The 15,013-nt window shown below is 36.7% G+C and overlaps 1 protein-coding gene across 3 annotated transcripts in view; it reads right to left on the minus strand.

Moving 5' to 3' along the window:
- Positions 1-15,013, minus strand: part of WNK3 (WNK lysine deficient protein kinase 3) — a 157,738-nt gene that overhangs the window by 94,830 nt on the left and 47,895 nt on the right. For all 3 annotated transcript variants that reach the window (XM_045994705.1, XM_045994706.1, XM_045994704.1), the window contains exons 6-10: positions 12,293-12,381; positions 8,272-8,491; positions 2,694-2,988; positions 1,516-1,697; positions 1,271-1,420 (exon numbers count right to left, since the gene is read on the minus strand). In XM_045994705.1, the coding sequence (XP_045850661.1) occupies positions 1,271-1,420; positions 1,516-1,697; positions 2,694-2,988; positions 8,272-8,491; positions 12,293-12,381 (936 nt within the window). The remainder of the gene's footprint in view (positions 1-1,270; positions 1,421-1,515; positions 1,698-2,693; positions 2,989-8,271; positions 8,492-12,292; positions 12,382-15,013) is intronic.

Here is a 15,013-nt window from a genome sequence, read left to right on the forward strand (position 1 = left end):
CTGTATATTAACTAAACTGGAATTTAAATTTCTAAAAAAGCCAAGAATTTTTTTTAAAAAGCCAAAATGTTTTTAGTAATTTTTTTATTATGTTCAGTTAGCCACTGTATAGTACATCATTAGTTTTTGATGTAGTGTTTAATGATTCATTTGTTGCATATAACACACAGCGCTCATCACAACACGTGCCCTTCTCAATACCCATTACCCAGGTACCCCCTCCCCCGACCCCCCCAGCAACCCTGTTTGTTTCCCAGAGTCCATAGTCTGTCATGGTTTGTCTCCCTCTCTGATTTCTCCCCCTTCAGTTTTCCCTCCCTTTCCCTATGGTCCTCCATGCTATTTCTTATGTTCCACATATAAGTGAAACCAAATGATAATTCTCTTTTTCTGCTTGACTTACTCCACTTAGCATAAGTTGGTATTCATCCTTTCTGATGGCTGAGTAATATTCCATTGTATATATGGACTACATCTTCTTTATCCATTCATCTGTTGAAGGGCACCTTGGCTCCTTCCAAAGTTTGGCTATTGCAGACATTGCTGCTATAAGCATTGGGGTGCAAGTGCCCCTTCTTTTCACTACATCTGTATCTTTGGGGTAAATACCTAGTGCAATTGCTGGGTTGTAGGGTAGGTCTATTTTTAATATCTTGAGGAACCTCCATAAATTTAGATGAAAGTGCTAAAAATTATAAGTCTGTAAAATATTATTTCTAATTAACTACAAAAGCAATCCCTCCAGGGGCGTCTGGATGGCTCTGTCAGTTAAGCGTCTACCTTCAGCTCAGGTCACGATCTCAGGGTCCTGGGATTGAGCTTTGCATTGGGATCCCTGCTCACTGGGAAGTCTGCTTCTCCCTCTCCCTCTGCCCTACCCACCACCCCTCACTCGTGTGCACACTTTCTCTCTCTCTAATAAATAAAATCTGGGGGGAAAAAGGAAAGAAATCCCTCCACATGCACATCAGGCTAGAAAAGTCTAATACAAAGAACAAACCATTATCACCAAAAGCAAGAGATCTGAGTCCTAAATAAATTTGTTTATCTATCAGTGGAGTTCTCACTTTCTTTTCCAATTATATAAGGAGTGTCTCAAGATTTTAGTTTCACAGTGTTAGGCACATCCTCAAGAATATCTTAAGTGAAGGAAAGCATAAACAAATTTTGGCTTTCGGTGAGTTTTATATAAACGATAATGAATTTACAAAAGAGAGGCTTTGTCAGAAAAATGTTTAACCCAATACAGAGCTTCTAAAATATATCTTACCTTTATCTGTGAGACTTTCTGGACAGTTAATGGGGGAACCTGGGGTTGTGAGACCACTGGAGGTCCAGGGACATGTACAGGCAAAGCAGTGGACTGACCTTGAACCAAAGGCAAAATGTGGGGCTGAGTCAGCTTTGGCTGCTGTTGCAACTGTTAAATAAGAAAAAAAATACATTAAAGATAAACTCTCCCATTTATAGTAAATATACAGATTATGTATTTTAAAATATATGAGTTCATCTCACCCCTGAAATCTGCTGGTAATGTCCTACTAGCTGCTGGGATGGAAAAATCATCCCTGGAACATTAATTTCAGCCTGTGGGATGTTGGAAACCATCATCTGGTCTGAGGAATAGGCTACACTGGGCTGACTTGAAGTATCTGAGTGTACAGCAGATCCAACTCCTGCCTCAGACAAATTGTCACCTATGACAAAGAAAATAAGCAACAGATAGAAGGAAAAACCTGAAACACAAGGTCCAAATTGCATAGAAAATAAGTGTTTTCTCTGTTTTTTTTTTCACTCTGACAATCTGAGACAACTTGAAATAAAATATTTACATTACACAGTTAACCAAAAACCATTATGTAAACTCTCCATGCTGACACTGTCATAGAACTAAAATTTTCTTAGTAAAGCAAACCTAAAAACAAAGAATCACATAAAAATCAACTCCTTTTGCTGGCCATTATCATTTATATTGAAAAATACTCCTAAGGCACAGGAATTGGCAATACCAGTTACTTCTAGAACTGGGTAAATTCAAAAGAGATGACTAAAGTAAAGGAAGGCTAAGTGAAAGGGTTGTGAGAAGCAGTCAAAATATTTAGATCCCTGTGTCCCACCCTCTACTCCACACCTTTGGGTGATTTCTTCTCCCCCACCCAACTAATCTATACTTGCCACTAGGATTTCAGTCAAATCTAAGCATCATATTCTCATTCTCCTAGAACCTGGCTAGAAAATAATATTGTTGTTATAGAACAATTAGTTATTATTGTGAAAATACTCTGTCCTTCTAGAGAAGAGAATGCATTATAGCAGAAGAATTTTAGAGGAACTATGATAATTTTATACTTGAGTCTAAAATACAAAGGATCTTAAAATCTAGAAAATTCATTCTTAAATAACACATTCTCCCTTTAGTTCCAAATTTTCTTTATTAAAGGATTTACATCAGACCTTTTAAAAAAGTAAAAAGATTATAATCCTTATCTAATTAGCACCATGGACAGGTCACATAACACAAGTTTCTTAATTTTAAAATAAGAAAACTAGCCTGCTGTCTATTTCATGGGTTTTGTAAAAGGACTGATGAAATGATAGATAAGAAAATGCATTGAAAAACACAAAAAAGTACTATTTTAACATAACGGAATACAATTACACATTTGTTTGCTTTTATAAATTGTAACTGTTACCGGCAACAGAGGAGCAATGCTGCTGTGGTTTTCTCTGTAGAAGCTGTTGTTGAACATGTTGATCAACTTCAGTTTCTTCACATTCAGCCCCAGTGTGCTGAGCAGGAGCAGGGGGCAAAGCTGTATTCTGGGGCTGAGGGAGTACATTCCCTGCAGACTTGCACTGGGAATCCCTGCGTTCTTCCAAACAGCCAGCTGGCTTCTTCCCCCTCGTCTTCTTTATCAGGGTGACCCGGTCTCTAATGGACTTAGCAACAGCTTTGGAATCACTTTCGTGGAAGAATCCTGACTTGACCTACAAACAAAACATAATAAGCAAACTACATCTTTAACACTTATGATTTTAACTTTTTACTAGCAGAGTTATTTTGTGCCCCCAAAGTCCAAATCTTATTAAATAACAGTTAACTTGCTTATATGTTCTTTTTTTCAATTCAATATAATTGACAGTTTCAGGTGTACATCATGGTGATTCAATATTTTGGATGTACATCTATGTTCTTTCTCAATCAGACATACATAAATTCAGCATAAGAAAAACAATACCATTACCAAGCATTGTTAAAATAATTCTGACTTTAAATGAAAACAAATAACTTGATATTTCAGTATATGCAGTCTTATTACAGACCATTTGTGATTGTCATTAGGTTTGTGAAAGATTAAAAAGGTTTCCTTATTCAACAACGTTAAGTGCCTACAATGTGCCCAGTACTGGACTCCAGAGACATATAAGTTACTACATCAGTCCTTTGTCCTCTATGAGCACACAATCTGATGGTAAGACAGTACAAATTTAACTTAAAATAAGGTAGAAATGAGCTGCTACAAAAGCCCTAAAGGAAAAAGCAGAGAAAGTGTCACAGAGAAAGGTTAACTCTGATTTTAATTAAAACAAAAAAAGGTACTTGCTGGCTGTTAAGGGAGGTGTGGATGAAGTTTAGAGATCCACACTCTAGGCAAAGGGACATATGCTCACAGCAAAGTACTACATCTTACCAGGCGTTAGAAGAGTGAGAGAAGAGAAGTTAAGGGCTTGCTGTCTGAGAAGAGCAGGGCTGAGTAGCAGAGAAGATGACTTGAGGAGGTCATGGCATATCATTCTCAGTCCTACAATCTGTTTTTTAAAGCATGTCTTGGGGGTCTGCAGACTCAGGGAAATTTCGTGGTAGTTGAAAGATGATTAAAATGTTAGATGGAATCCATATATTTAATTTCACTCCCTCCCGAAGCTCCAAAAAAAAAAAAAAAACCCATACTAAATGGATTTTTAAGTTGTAAACCCACAGGGACAGGGAGAATAAGAGAAAGACAATAGCAGCAACGTTTTGGACATTCCAGAATGTGGAAAACAGATTAAGTAATAAGTGACCTAGCAGTCCTGAAAAAGGTGAATTAGGGAAAGCTGAGAATCATTATGACTTATACTGAAAAATGCTCATAAGGCATAGGAACTGGCAATACCAGTTACTTCCAGAACTGGATAAAGTCAAAAGAGAAGACTAAAATAAGGAAGACTAAGTGAAAGGGTTGTGAAAAACAGTTAAATATTTAGATCCATATGCCCCACCCTCCATGCCGTACCTTTGGGTGATTGCTTCTCCCCTACCCAAGAAGCCTTGAGTTTTGTTCTCTGGAGAGGGTAAAAGAGAGGCTCTCTGGATTATGGAACACCAGGCACAACTGAGGGTAAGGCTACTACGTAGAAAACAAGATTAAATGACCATATGCATGCTGAATGGCATATGCAGAGACCCTTAGCTCTTTTCCTCACTTGGCTACCAAAGTACCAGTAACCAGACCCTAACCCTTCAGGACGGACATTGAAAGACGATTCTCTGGGGAATCTGACCAATCTAAGAAGACAGACCTACAAATATTTTTAAAAGATTTTACTTATTTATCTGAGTGAGAGTGAAAGCAAGAGATTACAGAGGGAGAGGGAGAAGCAGACTGGCTGCTGAGTGGACAGCCCAAGGTGGGGTTTGATCCCATGACCCTGGGATCATGACCTGAGCCAAAGGCTTAACCAATTGAGGCACCCAGGCACTGCACACCTATAAATATTGATGTCAAAGATTCCTTAATTAAAGGTCCATCCAGATACCCTACCTTATGGGTCAAAGTTAACAAGTCTGACACAAGCAATCACATCACCCAATAGGCTGTAAGATCCTGTGGTCAGCAAAATTATGGCCCCTCAAAGATGTCCCATCCTAATCCTCGAACTTGTAAATATAATGAGATATCACTCCCATTATTTTGCTGTGAAGAGTTGACCTTAAAATAGGGAGATTATCTGGGTGAGTCTTTTACCAGCTGGTAACTCTAGAAGGATTCAACATGATATTGCTGAATTTGAAGATGGAGTAGGGTACATGACAGGACTGAAAACCAGCCTCTAGGAGCAGAAAGTGACCACCAGCTTATAGCCACCAAGGAAACAGGGGCCTCAGTCTTAAAACCATAAGGAACTGAATTCTGCCAACTCGAAAGCAGTCCCCAACCCCCACACTCTCCTCACACTCCCCACCAAAAACCTCCAGAGAAGAGCCCAGGCCACTGACACCTTGATTTCAGCCTGTGAGATCCTAAGTAGAGAATCCAGTGAAGTCCACTAGGACTTTTGACCTCTAGAACTGAGATAATAAATGGGTGTTGCTTTAAGCCACTAAATTTGTGGTAATTTATTACACTGCAACAGAAAACAAATATAGCCTCCTATAATCTATTAATCATGAGCAACTAGCCAAGAACAATTGGAAATATCAGAAAAGCCTCTAACAAGAACACAAAACACAAAACCAACAGAAGTAAAACAGCAATTTGGAGAAAAGAGACTATATGGGAAGAAAAAAATGTCAAAAACACTCTCTACTTATGTTACAGAGAGGTGTGATAATATTGCCTCCACAAAACAAAGAACAAGACATTTACTCTAAAGAAGGAACAGATCAAAAAATAAAAAGGAACTCTTAACATTAAAAACATGATAGCAGAAATGAAAAATTCAGTGGAAGGGTTAGAAGGTAAAGTTAATAACATCTGCCAGAAAGAAGAATTAAAAGACAAAAAGATGGAAAACAGAAAGGTTAAGAACACTAGAGAATTAGTTCAAGAGGTTCAACATCCAAATGATAACAGTTCCAGAAAGAAAACAATGGGGAAGAAATCATCAATAAAATACTTCAAGAAATTCCCCAGAGAACCCTCCTCCACTGTTGGTGGGAATGCAAGCTGGTGCAACCACTCTGGAAAACAGCATGGAGGTTCCTCAAAATGTTGAAAATAGAACTACCCTATGACCCAGCAATTGCACTACTGGGTATTTACCCTAAAGATACAAACATAGTGATCCGAAGGGGCACGTGTACCCGAATGTTTATAGCAGCAATGTCTACAATAGCCAGACTATGGAAAGAACCTAGATGTCCATCAACAGATGAATGGATAAAGAAGATGTGGTATATATACACAATGGAATACTATGCAGCCATCAAAAGAAATGAAATCATGCCATTTGCGACGACGTGGATGGAACTAGAGCGTATCATGCTTAGTGAAATAAGTCAATCGGAGAAAGACAACTATCATATGATCTCCCTGATATGAGGACATGGAGAAGCAACATGGGGGGGTAGGGGGATAGGAGAAGAGTAAATGAAACAAGATGGGATTGGGAGGGAGACAAACCATAAATGACTCTTAATCTCACAAAACAAACTGGGGGTTGCTGGGGGGAGGTGGGATTGGGAGAGGGGGAGCGGGCTATGGACTTTGGGGAGGGGAGGCGAACCATAAGAGACTATGGACTCTGAAAAACAACCTGAGGGTTTTGAAGGGTCAGGGGTGGGAGGTTGGGGCAACCTGAGGGTTTTGAAGGGTCAGGGGTGGGAGGTTGGGGGAACAGGTGGTGGGTAATGGGGAGGGCACGTTTTGCATGGAGCACTGGGTGTTGTGCAAAAAGAATGAATACTGTTACACTGAAAAAATAAATAAAATGGAAAAAAAAAAAAAAAGAAATTCCCCAGAAACTAAAGGATATGAGTTGACAGATTGGAAGGGTCCACTGAGAATCCAACACAGTAGATGAAAATAAACCCAAATCAAGACACATCACTGTGAAATTTTAGAATACTAAAGAAGAAACAGAAACTACTACATAGTAGCTTTCAGAGAGCAAATCACATGCAAAAGATTTAGAAAATAGAACTTTGTACTTCTCAATATCAATACTGAAAGCTAGAAAAGCATGGAACAATGAGTCTAAATTTTTTTTAAACTGCAACCTAAAATGCTTTAGCCAGCCAAGGAATCAATTAAATATGAATATAGAATTAAAATATTTTCGTGCATGCAAATCTTAAAGAATTTGCCTCTTACACCCTTTCTTTAAGAAGCAGGCAGAGGAAGTGTGTCACTAAAACAAGAGGGTAAGCCAAGGACGGGAAAAGACATGGGATTTAAGAAACATGAAACCCTATAGAAGAGAGGAAGAGAAGTCTAGAAAGATAGTAAAGAGAAATATCAGGATAATAGCTGTGCACCAGATGTCCAAGGCAATCATTCCAGATTAGAACACTATGACTATAAAAATAGACAGGTTAAAGGCTATCATCTTCAAGATCCCCAATGTCAATGTTCCATCCTTCTTTTTAACCTGAGGACAGAATGCCCAGGCTAACCTGGCTTAGAGGCTCTGTACTTGGCTAATTTGACTATGTGCTGCAAAAGTACCTACACACCTTCCCTCCAAGCACTGTAGCAGCCTGGGAGAGGTGTGGACATGCATTCAACCCCACAGAAGTTATCTGCTGTCATCTGCTCTGCAAGGAGGGGATCATGGGGTGATTAGAAGTAGAGAGGTCAGAGGGGCCCACTCCCCATCAAACCATATTGTTACCAGACAACTAATTTTAAAGGTCCACACAATGGTCCACTGGTGACCTGACTGGTGAGCCATGCATGTATTTCCCTGAACTCACTCATGACCTCACCTGCTGACTTCCCCAGAAGTGACTCTTGTAACACTTAGCGAAGCTGAAGCCAGACTATGACTGAGAGACTCCATTCAGTTTATGTGCTCCTGAACATCTTCACCTAATAGTAACTTCAATAACCAGCTAGATGTGTGCTTGCCACTCAGATTTTTAAAACAAAACAGCATATTACTTAGATAAATTATAACAAAAAGCAAAGAAATGAGTAACACAAAAGTCAGGGTAGATATTACCTGTGGTGACTAGGAAAGGGACTACAACTGGGAGAGGCATACAGGTGGCTTCTAAGGTACAGGTTGTGTTCTATTTCATTTTTAAAAGATTTTATTTATTTATTTGACAGAGAGTGTGTTTTATTTCTTAACAAAAGTAATGTTTTATTATTCTTTATACTGTATATACATACATACTGTACATCTCTGCTACAGAGATGCATTTCACAATAAAAGAATTAAAATGAAGAAAAGGAGAAAATAGGGAGGAAAGAAAGCAATAAGGAGAAAGGAATTGACTAACCCTGATATTAAAAAGGGCAACAGTGGTGGGGGGAGTGGAGAATAGCGGTAGGATTCACTTACCATTTCATATGCTACTTCCTCAGAGGTATCTGTTTCTAAATTGAAACTGAATTCAATAGCTTCATTGTCTTTGTGCTTGCCTTTCAATTTTTTAGGGTCTTCAACCCAGAGTCTTAAAGCCAGGGATGAATTTGAGCAGTCATCTTCCTCTGCTAATTCCACCCTCAGTCCTGTATCCTCAGCAAAAAATGCGTGGTTTAGTAGGTCCCTGACAGACAACCTAATAAACAAAATACATATCTCATTATCAATTTTTCCAATCATGAACAAGATATAGAACTCTTAATTAGTAAACATCAATTAAATCAAAGTAACAATCTTGTTTTAAACTTCCTATTAATTAGACCATTAATCTGCCTTGTGATAAAAAAAACAAAATCTTATATCCAACTTATTATTTACCAAGGATGCAAAGAAATCCTAACTAACATGCACTTAAAGTCACCTTAAAGATTGTTACCAGCAGCATAGCTAGATTCTGAACTTTAACATACCTATAAGTATGCCTAGAGAACTGGAGAAATGCTACAGTACGTTAGGTAGAGTGACTAGTTTCCCTAAGCAACTGACTTCAGTTACTAAAACTCAAACAACAGGGGGAACCTGGGTGGCTCAGTGGGTTAAAGCCTCTGCCTTCGGCTCGAATCATGATCCCAGTTTCCTGGGATGGAGCCCTACATCGGGCTCTCTGCTCGCCGGGGAGCCTGCTTCCCTTTCTCTCTCTGCCTGCCTCTCTGCCTACTTTTGGTCTCTGTCTGTCAAATAAATAAATAAAACATTTAAAAAAATACAAAAATAAAAAACAACAGATCGTCAGCAAAGGAAACTAAAAACTCTTCTGGATATATAACCTCTAAAGGAAATCAGAAATTCAAACTCTTTTACAAACGTTATAAATAGAAGTCATTGACTCCATTAATAATAATATAGTTAGTGAACTTCACTCTTTATAGAATGCCATGAATGAAATTAATTTAGTTCAGCAAAGTCCCATGGTTTTCTTCAAGTATTTAAGCCTAGTGTTTTAGGCCAAAGTATACATACAATGGATGTCCCTCTACCTAATATTAGAGATTAACCATCTCTGAAGAGGGGGGGGGAAAAGGACAGGGGTTCAAAAGATTCTTTTACAAGCTGGGGGCAGTTAATTTCCTTTGCTTGGGCCAATTTCTAAAAAATATATATATAATATCTAATCTATCTGTATTATAGGCCAGAGAGAGCTAAAACTCATGTATTTCATAATGTCTATATAGAAAATCTCTCTTAGACTATTTAAAGCAGATAAAGTATATTGAGAAGCATGGTATCCTGTAAATTGAAGATTTTCAACATTCCTGATTATATTTTTAGTGATCAAGGGACAAATAATTAAGAGACTGTTTATAAAAAATATAAGCTTCCTCAAACCAGTTTTAAGGCTAAGGTGAGACATGTTTAGAAGACACAACCATGGGGCACCTGAGTGTCTTAGTCAGTTAAGTGTCTGCCTTTGGCTCAAGTCATGGTCTCAGGGTCCTGAGATTCAGCCCTGTGTCTGGAGCTCTGCTCAGCGGGGAGCCTGCTTCTCCCTCTCCCTCTACCCCTCCCCTCTCCTCTCACACACTCTCTCTCTCAAATAAATAGGTAAAATCTGAAGAAGAACAACAAGTATACAACCAAGTCAAGCCCTCTACCTTTCAATGAAAATGTAGCCTATGTATTTTTACTACGGAATAACTACAGTAATAGCAGAAGATACCATTAAATACTTACTACTCTGTTAGTTATTTTATATGCAATATCTTTTTAATCATCAAAATAAATACCTACTTTGAGGAACAGAGGTAACTCGCTCAAGATCATACTGGCTAAGTGTGAGTCCACATTTAAGTCTTAGTCTGATGTAGAAGCCTGTGTTCTTTCTAATACACTAATATATCATGAATCCTTTTGAATATTCCAACATTCTTTGGTAATAGATCACAATTAAAATGCTGCAAAGCAATAATCAGAATCCAAACTAAAATGGCTACTTCCACATAGTACAACTGACCCTCAAACACTGCTTGGAGGGGGGACTGGGGTGCCAACCTCAGCTGAAAATCTGTGTATAACTCCTAACTTCCCAAAAACTCAACTAATAGTCTACTGTTGACCAGAAGCTTTGCTAATAACATATACGGTTGATTAACACATATTTTGCATGTGTTATATACCATATAACATTACGTATTCTATACTGTATTTTTACAATAAAGTAAGCTAGAGTAAAAAATATTAAGAAATCCATAAGGAAGAGAAAATACATTTACAATATTGTACAATATGTTATTCAAGAGACAACTGCATTTTTAGATTTACTTAAAAAAAAAAAGCACATCTAAACTCTTACAACTCAAAAACAGTAACAACAACAAAAAATAAATAACCTAATTTTAAAAAGGGCAAAGGACTTGAGCAGACATTTCTCCAAAGAAGATATAACCACATGAAAAGATACTCAACATCATTAGACATTAGGGAAATGCAAATCAAAACTACAATGAGATACTACTTCATAGCCATCATGATGGCTATTATCAAAAAAATGGAAAATAACAAGTGTTGGTGAGGATGTTGACAAATTGGAACCTTCATATGTTGCTGAAAGGAATACAAAATGGTGTAGCCACTGTGGAAAAAAATTGGTGGGTCTTCAGGGAATTAAACATAGTATTACCATAAGATCCAGTAATTCCATTCCTAGATAATATTATGAAAAGAACTGAAAGCAGGGATTCAAGCAAATACTTATTCAGTAATGTTCATGCAGCATTATTCACCATATAGCCAAAAGGTAAAAATAACCCAAGTGTCCAAATGGATGAATACACAAAATGTGCTGTGTGTGTATACGTGTTTCTTCTTTAAAAAGGAAATTATGATATGACATGGAAATCAACCTTGAAAACCCTATGTTAAGAGATAAACCAGACACAAAAGGACAAGCATTATACTGATTCCACTTAAATGAGGTACTCAGAGGAAGCAAATTCAGAGAGACAGAAAGTAGAATAAAGGTTACCAGGGGTTGAGGGGAAGAGGGAATGGAGAGAGAATGGGTACAGAGTTTCTGTTGTGGTAATGAAAAGGTTCTGGAAATAGCGGTGATGGTTGTTTAACAATGTGAAAGTACTTAATGCTACTGAATTGTACACTTAACATAAGATTAAAATGGTCAATCTTAGGTTATGTATATTTTACCATAATTAAAATATATAACTACCTAGATAGAGCCTGTTGGTAAAATAATGTTCAGTAATAAAGCTATAATGAAGCAGGCTTTACCTCAATGGCTTTTATATAGTCTCAGATATATAACACTAAACTCAGAAAACTAATAAAAATGAGGGACTGTCAATAAAATGTTGGTGAAAATAATTTCTGTAAAGGACCTATCACCTTTATTAATCATAATCAATAAGGAGGTAAAAAATCCAAAGACTAACCTACTGATTTAACTCGGCAACTGTCCAAAGCTCAAATTCACAGGAAATAAATGCTAAAACTAAAGGGATATCCATAAGAAAAACATAAATTGTGTTATAAAATAAACTTAGAATACTACTTCTTAGACAAAAATAGCCCTAACTGCTTTACCATTATCATGACACAAGGACATTGGTCAAATATGAAACACTTGGGGAGTTGATGGTCAATTTTTTTTAAGCTATCATTTTTTTCCAAGTACTTACCTGAAGGTGACAAGGCAGAAGCACTCTACTTACTATCAGTGACTATTAAACTGAAGGGTGAAGGTGATGAAAACTTGTTACAACACAAACAAAACCCAAATTCCAGTTCAAGAAAAATTCACCACATGATATCAAAGTCCAAAATGGCAAACAACATGCACTGATATACTTCACCCCAGATAGAATGGTTTGTGTTCCATTCAAAAATAATACCCGGTATTATTCAAAGGTCAGAAAATGACCCAGTCCAAGGTAAGAGTTTAATGTATCCATCGGTTATATCACTTCACTACGTTTGTACCCACCTTTCTGATTTGTTTTGGCGAATACATCCTTCAATGATTTCTTTCACTTCAGGATCAGTGACTTTATTGAAACTGGCTGGTTTTATGCCCTGAGACAAGAAAAACAGTTCCTAGTCACAAACTAAGCAATTGATTGAAAAATAGTTTCTACTCACAAATTAAGCAATTGAGAGCTCAAGTCAACATGACACTTATTAACATAATAATTTAACACTAAACCATATTCAAACTTTAAATGAGATAAATATATACATATGGTGTAAGCTTAAACAATTTGTTGAAGATATTGTCACAGTTCTAATAGTCTATAATAAATTTCACAGTGAAAAAATGTGAACAATCTAAATTTTTAACAAGAGATACAAATTATGTGATAAATATATACACTATAACGCAAAAACTAAAAATGTTCTCAGAGTATTTAATAACATGGATAATTCTCTTATTACAACATTAAGTAGGGAATAAATATTTGATCCCAAAATATACATGCAAGCATAACACCAATTAACAAACTGTAATAAACAAGTCTTCCAGAATGGCGAGAAGCAATAAACAATCAATATATATATATATGTATGTGTGTGTGTGTGTGTGTGTGTGTGTGTGTGTGTGTATTCCTGAGAACTCTATATTATTTTTATCATTAAGCAATACTAAAATATAGAGAGAAACTCAAAGCTAATTATCAGATTCTAGGAATTCAATAACAAATTAGTAAGGTCCAGACAATTAAAAATGTTTCTGTAGCTGTTAGCTGCCTGCATCTGCTTATTTATATTCAATTACCCTTAAGTTATGAGTTTCAGATTTAAAACAATAATCATCAGGGGTGCCTGCGTGGCACAGTTGGTTAAGCATCTGACTCCTGGTTTCAGCTCGAGTTGTGATCTCGGGCTCCTAGGATCAAGTCCTGAGCGGGGTTCTGCACTCAGCGCAGAGTCTGCTTCAGATTGTCTCCCTCCCTCTCTCTGACCCTCCTACTCATGGGCTCTCTCTCTCTCTCTCTAAAATAAATAAATAAATTTTTTAAAAAATCATTACAATCATTTAGCAAAAAACTCCAAATTAATCTAGTAGGAGAAAGATATCATAGAATGAGGCAATCTAAAGCCTAGTTCTGAGTCTGACATACTACTTCACAGGATACAGAATCAGAATGCCCAGTATCACATAGTAGATAAATGTGGTGAGATTAGGAGTTAAGTGGGATCTCAAATTCTAGGAGCTTTCTTACAGATGGAAACGTGAATTATGATATAATATTTTTGTGACTTTAAAATAAGATAATAAAGTCACCATTCAAAATATGGAGTTACATCATTCTACTTGTAGAAAAAGTCCTTTTTGGCCTTTCCATTGATCTCTTACCTATTTCCCAGTCCTGGGTAATTATTGCTCCTAGGTAAAAATAATTGGGAAACTGTAACTTAAAAAATTGAGTACACAGTCTTTTCTATTTGTTGCCATACAATGTACAGTCCAAGACTAAAAAGAGATTCTAGCCTTACCTCTTTTTCTCAGCTCTTTGTTACAGTCCACACTTAAATTCCCATAAAGTCTAAATGATGGCTTTTTATACTTGGTTTGTTCAAATCAGGATTCAAACAAGGTCCTCATAGTACATGTATGGTGCATTTAAGCTGGCTCATTCCAAGCTTACAAGAGGCAACTATTACATTTTCAAGAATTTTGCAAGCTGACTATTAAACATAGTCATTTACAAAAATTAAATTACATAAGCTTATAACTAAATAAATTATATCAACAACCAAGGTAATAAATACTGAAAATGCCAGTCAGTCCTTAATTAACTATATTTTACTATTATTTATGCTCTTGAGGTTGTTTATTCTATCCATATGGTGGAAATATCATATAAGTTCCACTGTGTATACCATCTCCAAACCTGCATTCAGTGAGGTCACACTGGTGACTTAAACTTTAAACAAATGCTAGAAATCAGTGTTTTTTCTTTTTCAGAGAATTGGTTGTTGAACATTTACCTGCTCACCACTACTTTAAGTCTCTTATATTCTTTAACAGCTCCTCCCCCTTTTGCTTTCATGAAATTGATTTGCTGGAGAAACTACAATACTGGCCTTATTTCTAGTCTCCCTATACAATTATCTCTAGAGTCAGACAGATTTAGGGTCAAAATCCACCATTATTAGCAGCATGTGAACTTGCACAAGTCACAACCTCTGGTTCTCAGTCCCATCATTCATAAACTGAAGATAGTGCCATCTTGTAAGGATTGAAATATGAAATATTTCATATTTCATAATATAAAATATTATACTGCATATCAGTATAAGCACACATTTTAAAAGGGTACCTATTAATATCAGTTACTTTAAACACTTTGACAGTCTCTTTCTTAGCCTATTCTAGAGCCACTCAACTGGATTATGAAACAGACCTATTTTGAACTATCCTAAGACTTTACTTCTACCTCTCTTACATCCCTTACTCTATTCCTATCCTCTGATGTTTATACCTGTTTGTGAATTTATCCATACTAAAAATGCAAGCTTTTTGTGGGTAGCAAACACTTCTTATTCATCTTTACATTCCTTGCAATCTGTAATGCAACAAAATACCCCTAACAGGGAATCAAATACTATAGTTGTTGAATAATATTTTGAATGCCCTTTTATAATCAGGCTTTTAGAATCAGAAACCTTCAAAACGGTTTAGTTAATCTTCATTATTCAGCTT

Source organism: Meles meles, chromosome X, assembly GCF_922984935.1.
Source record: "Meles meles chromosome X, mMelMel3.1 paternal haplotype, whole genome shotgun sequence".
Taxonomy (NCBI): domain Eukaryota; kingdom Metazoa; phylum Chordata; class Mammalia; order Carnivora; family Mustelidae; genus Meles; species Meles meles.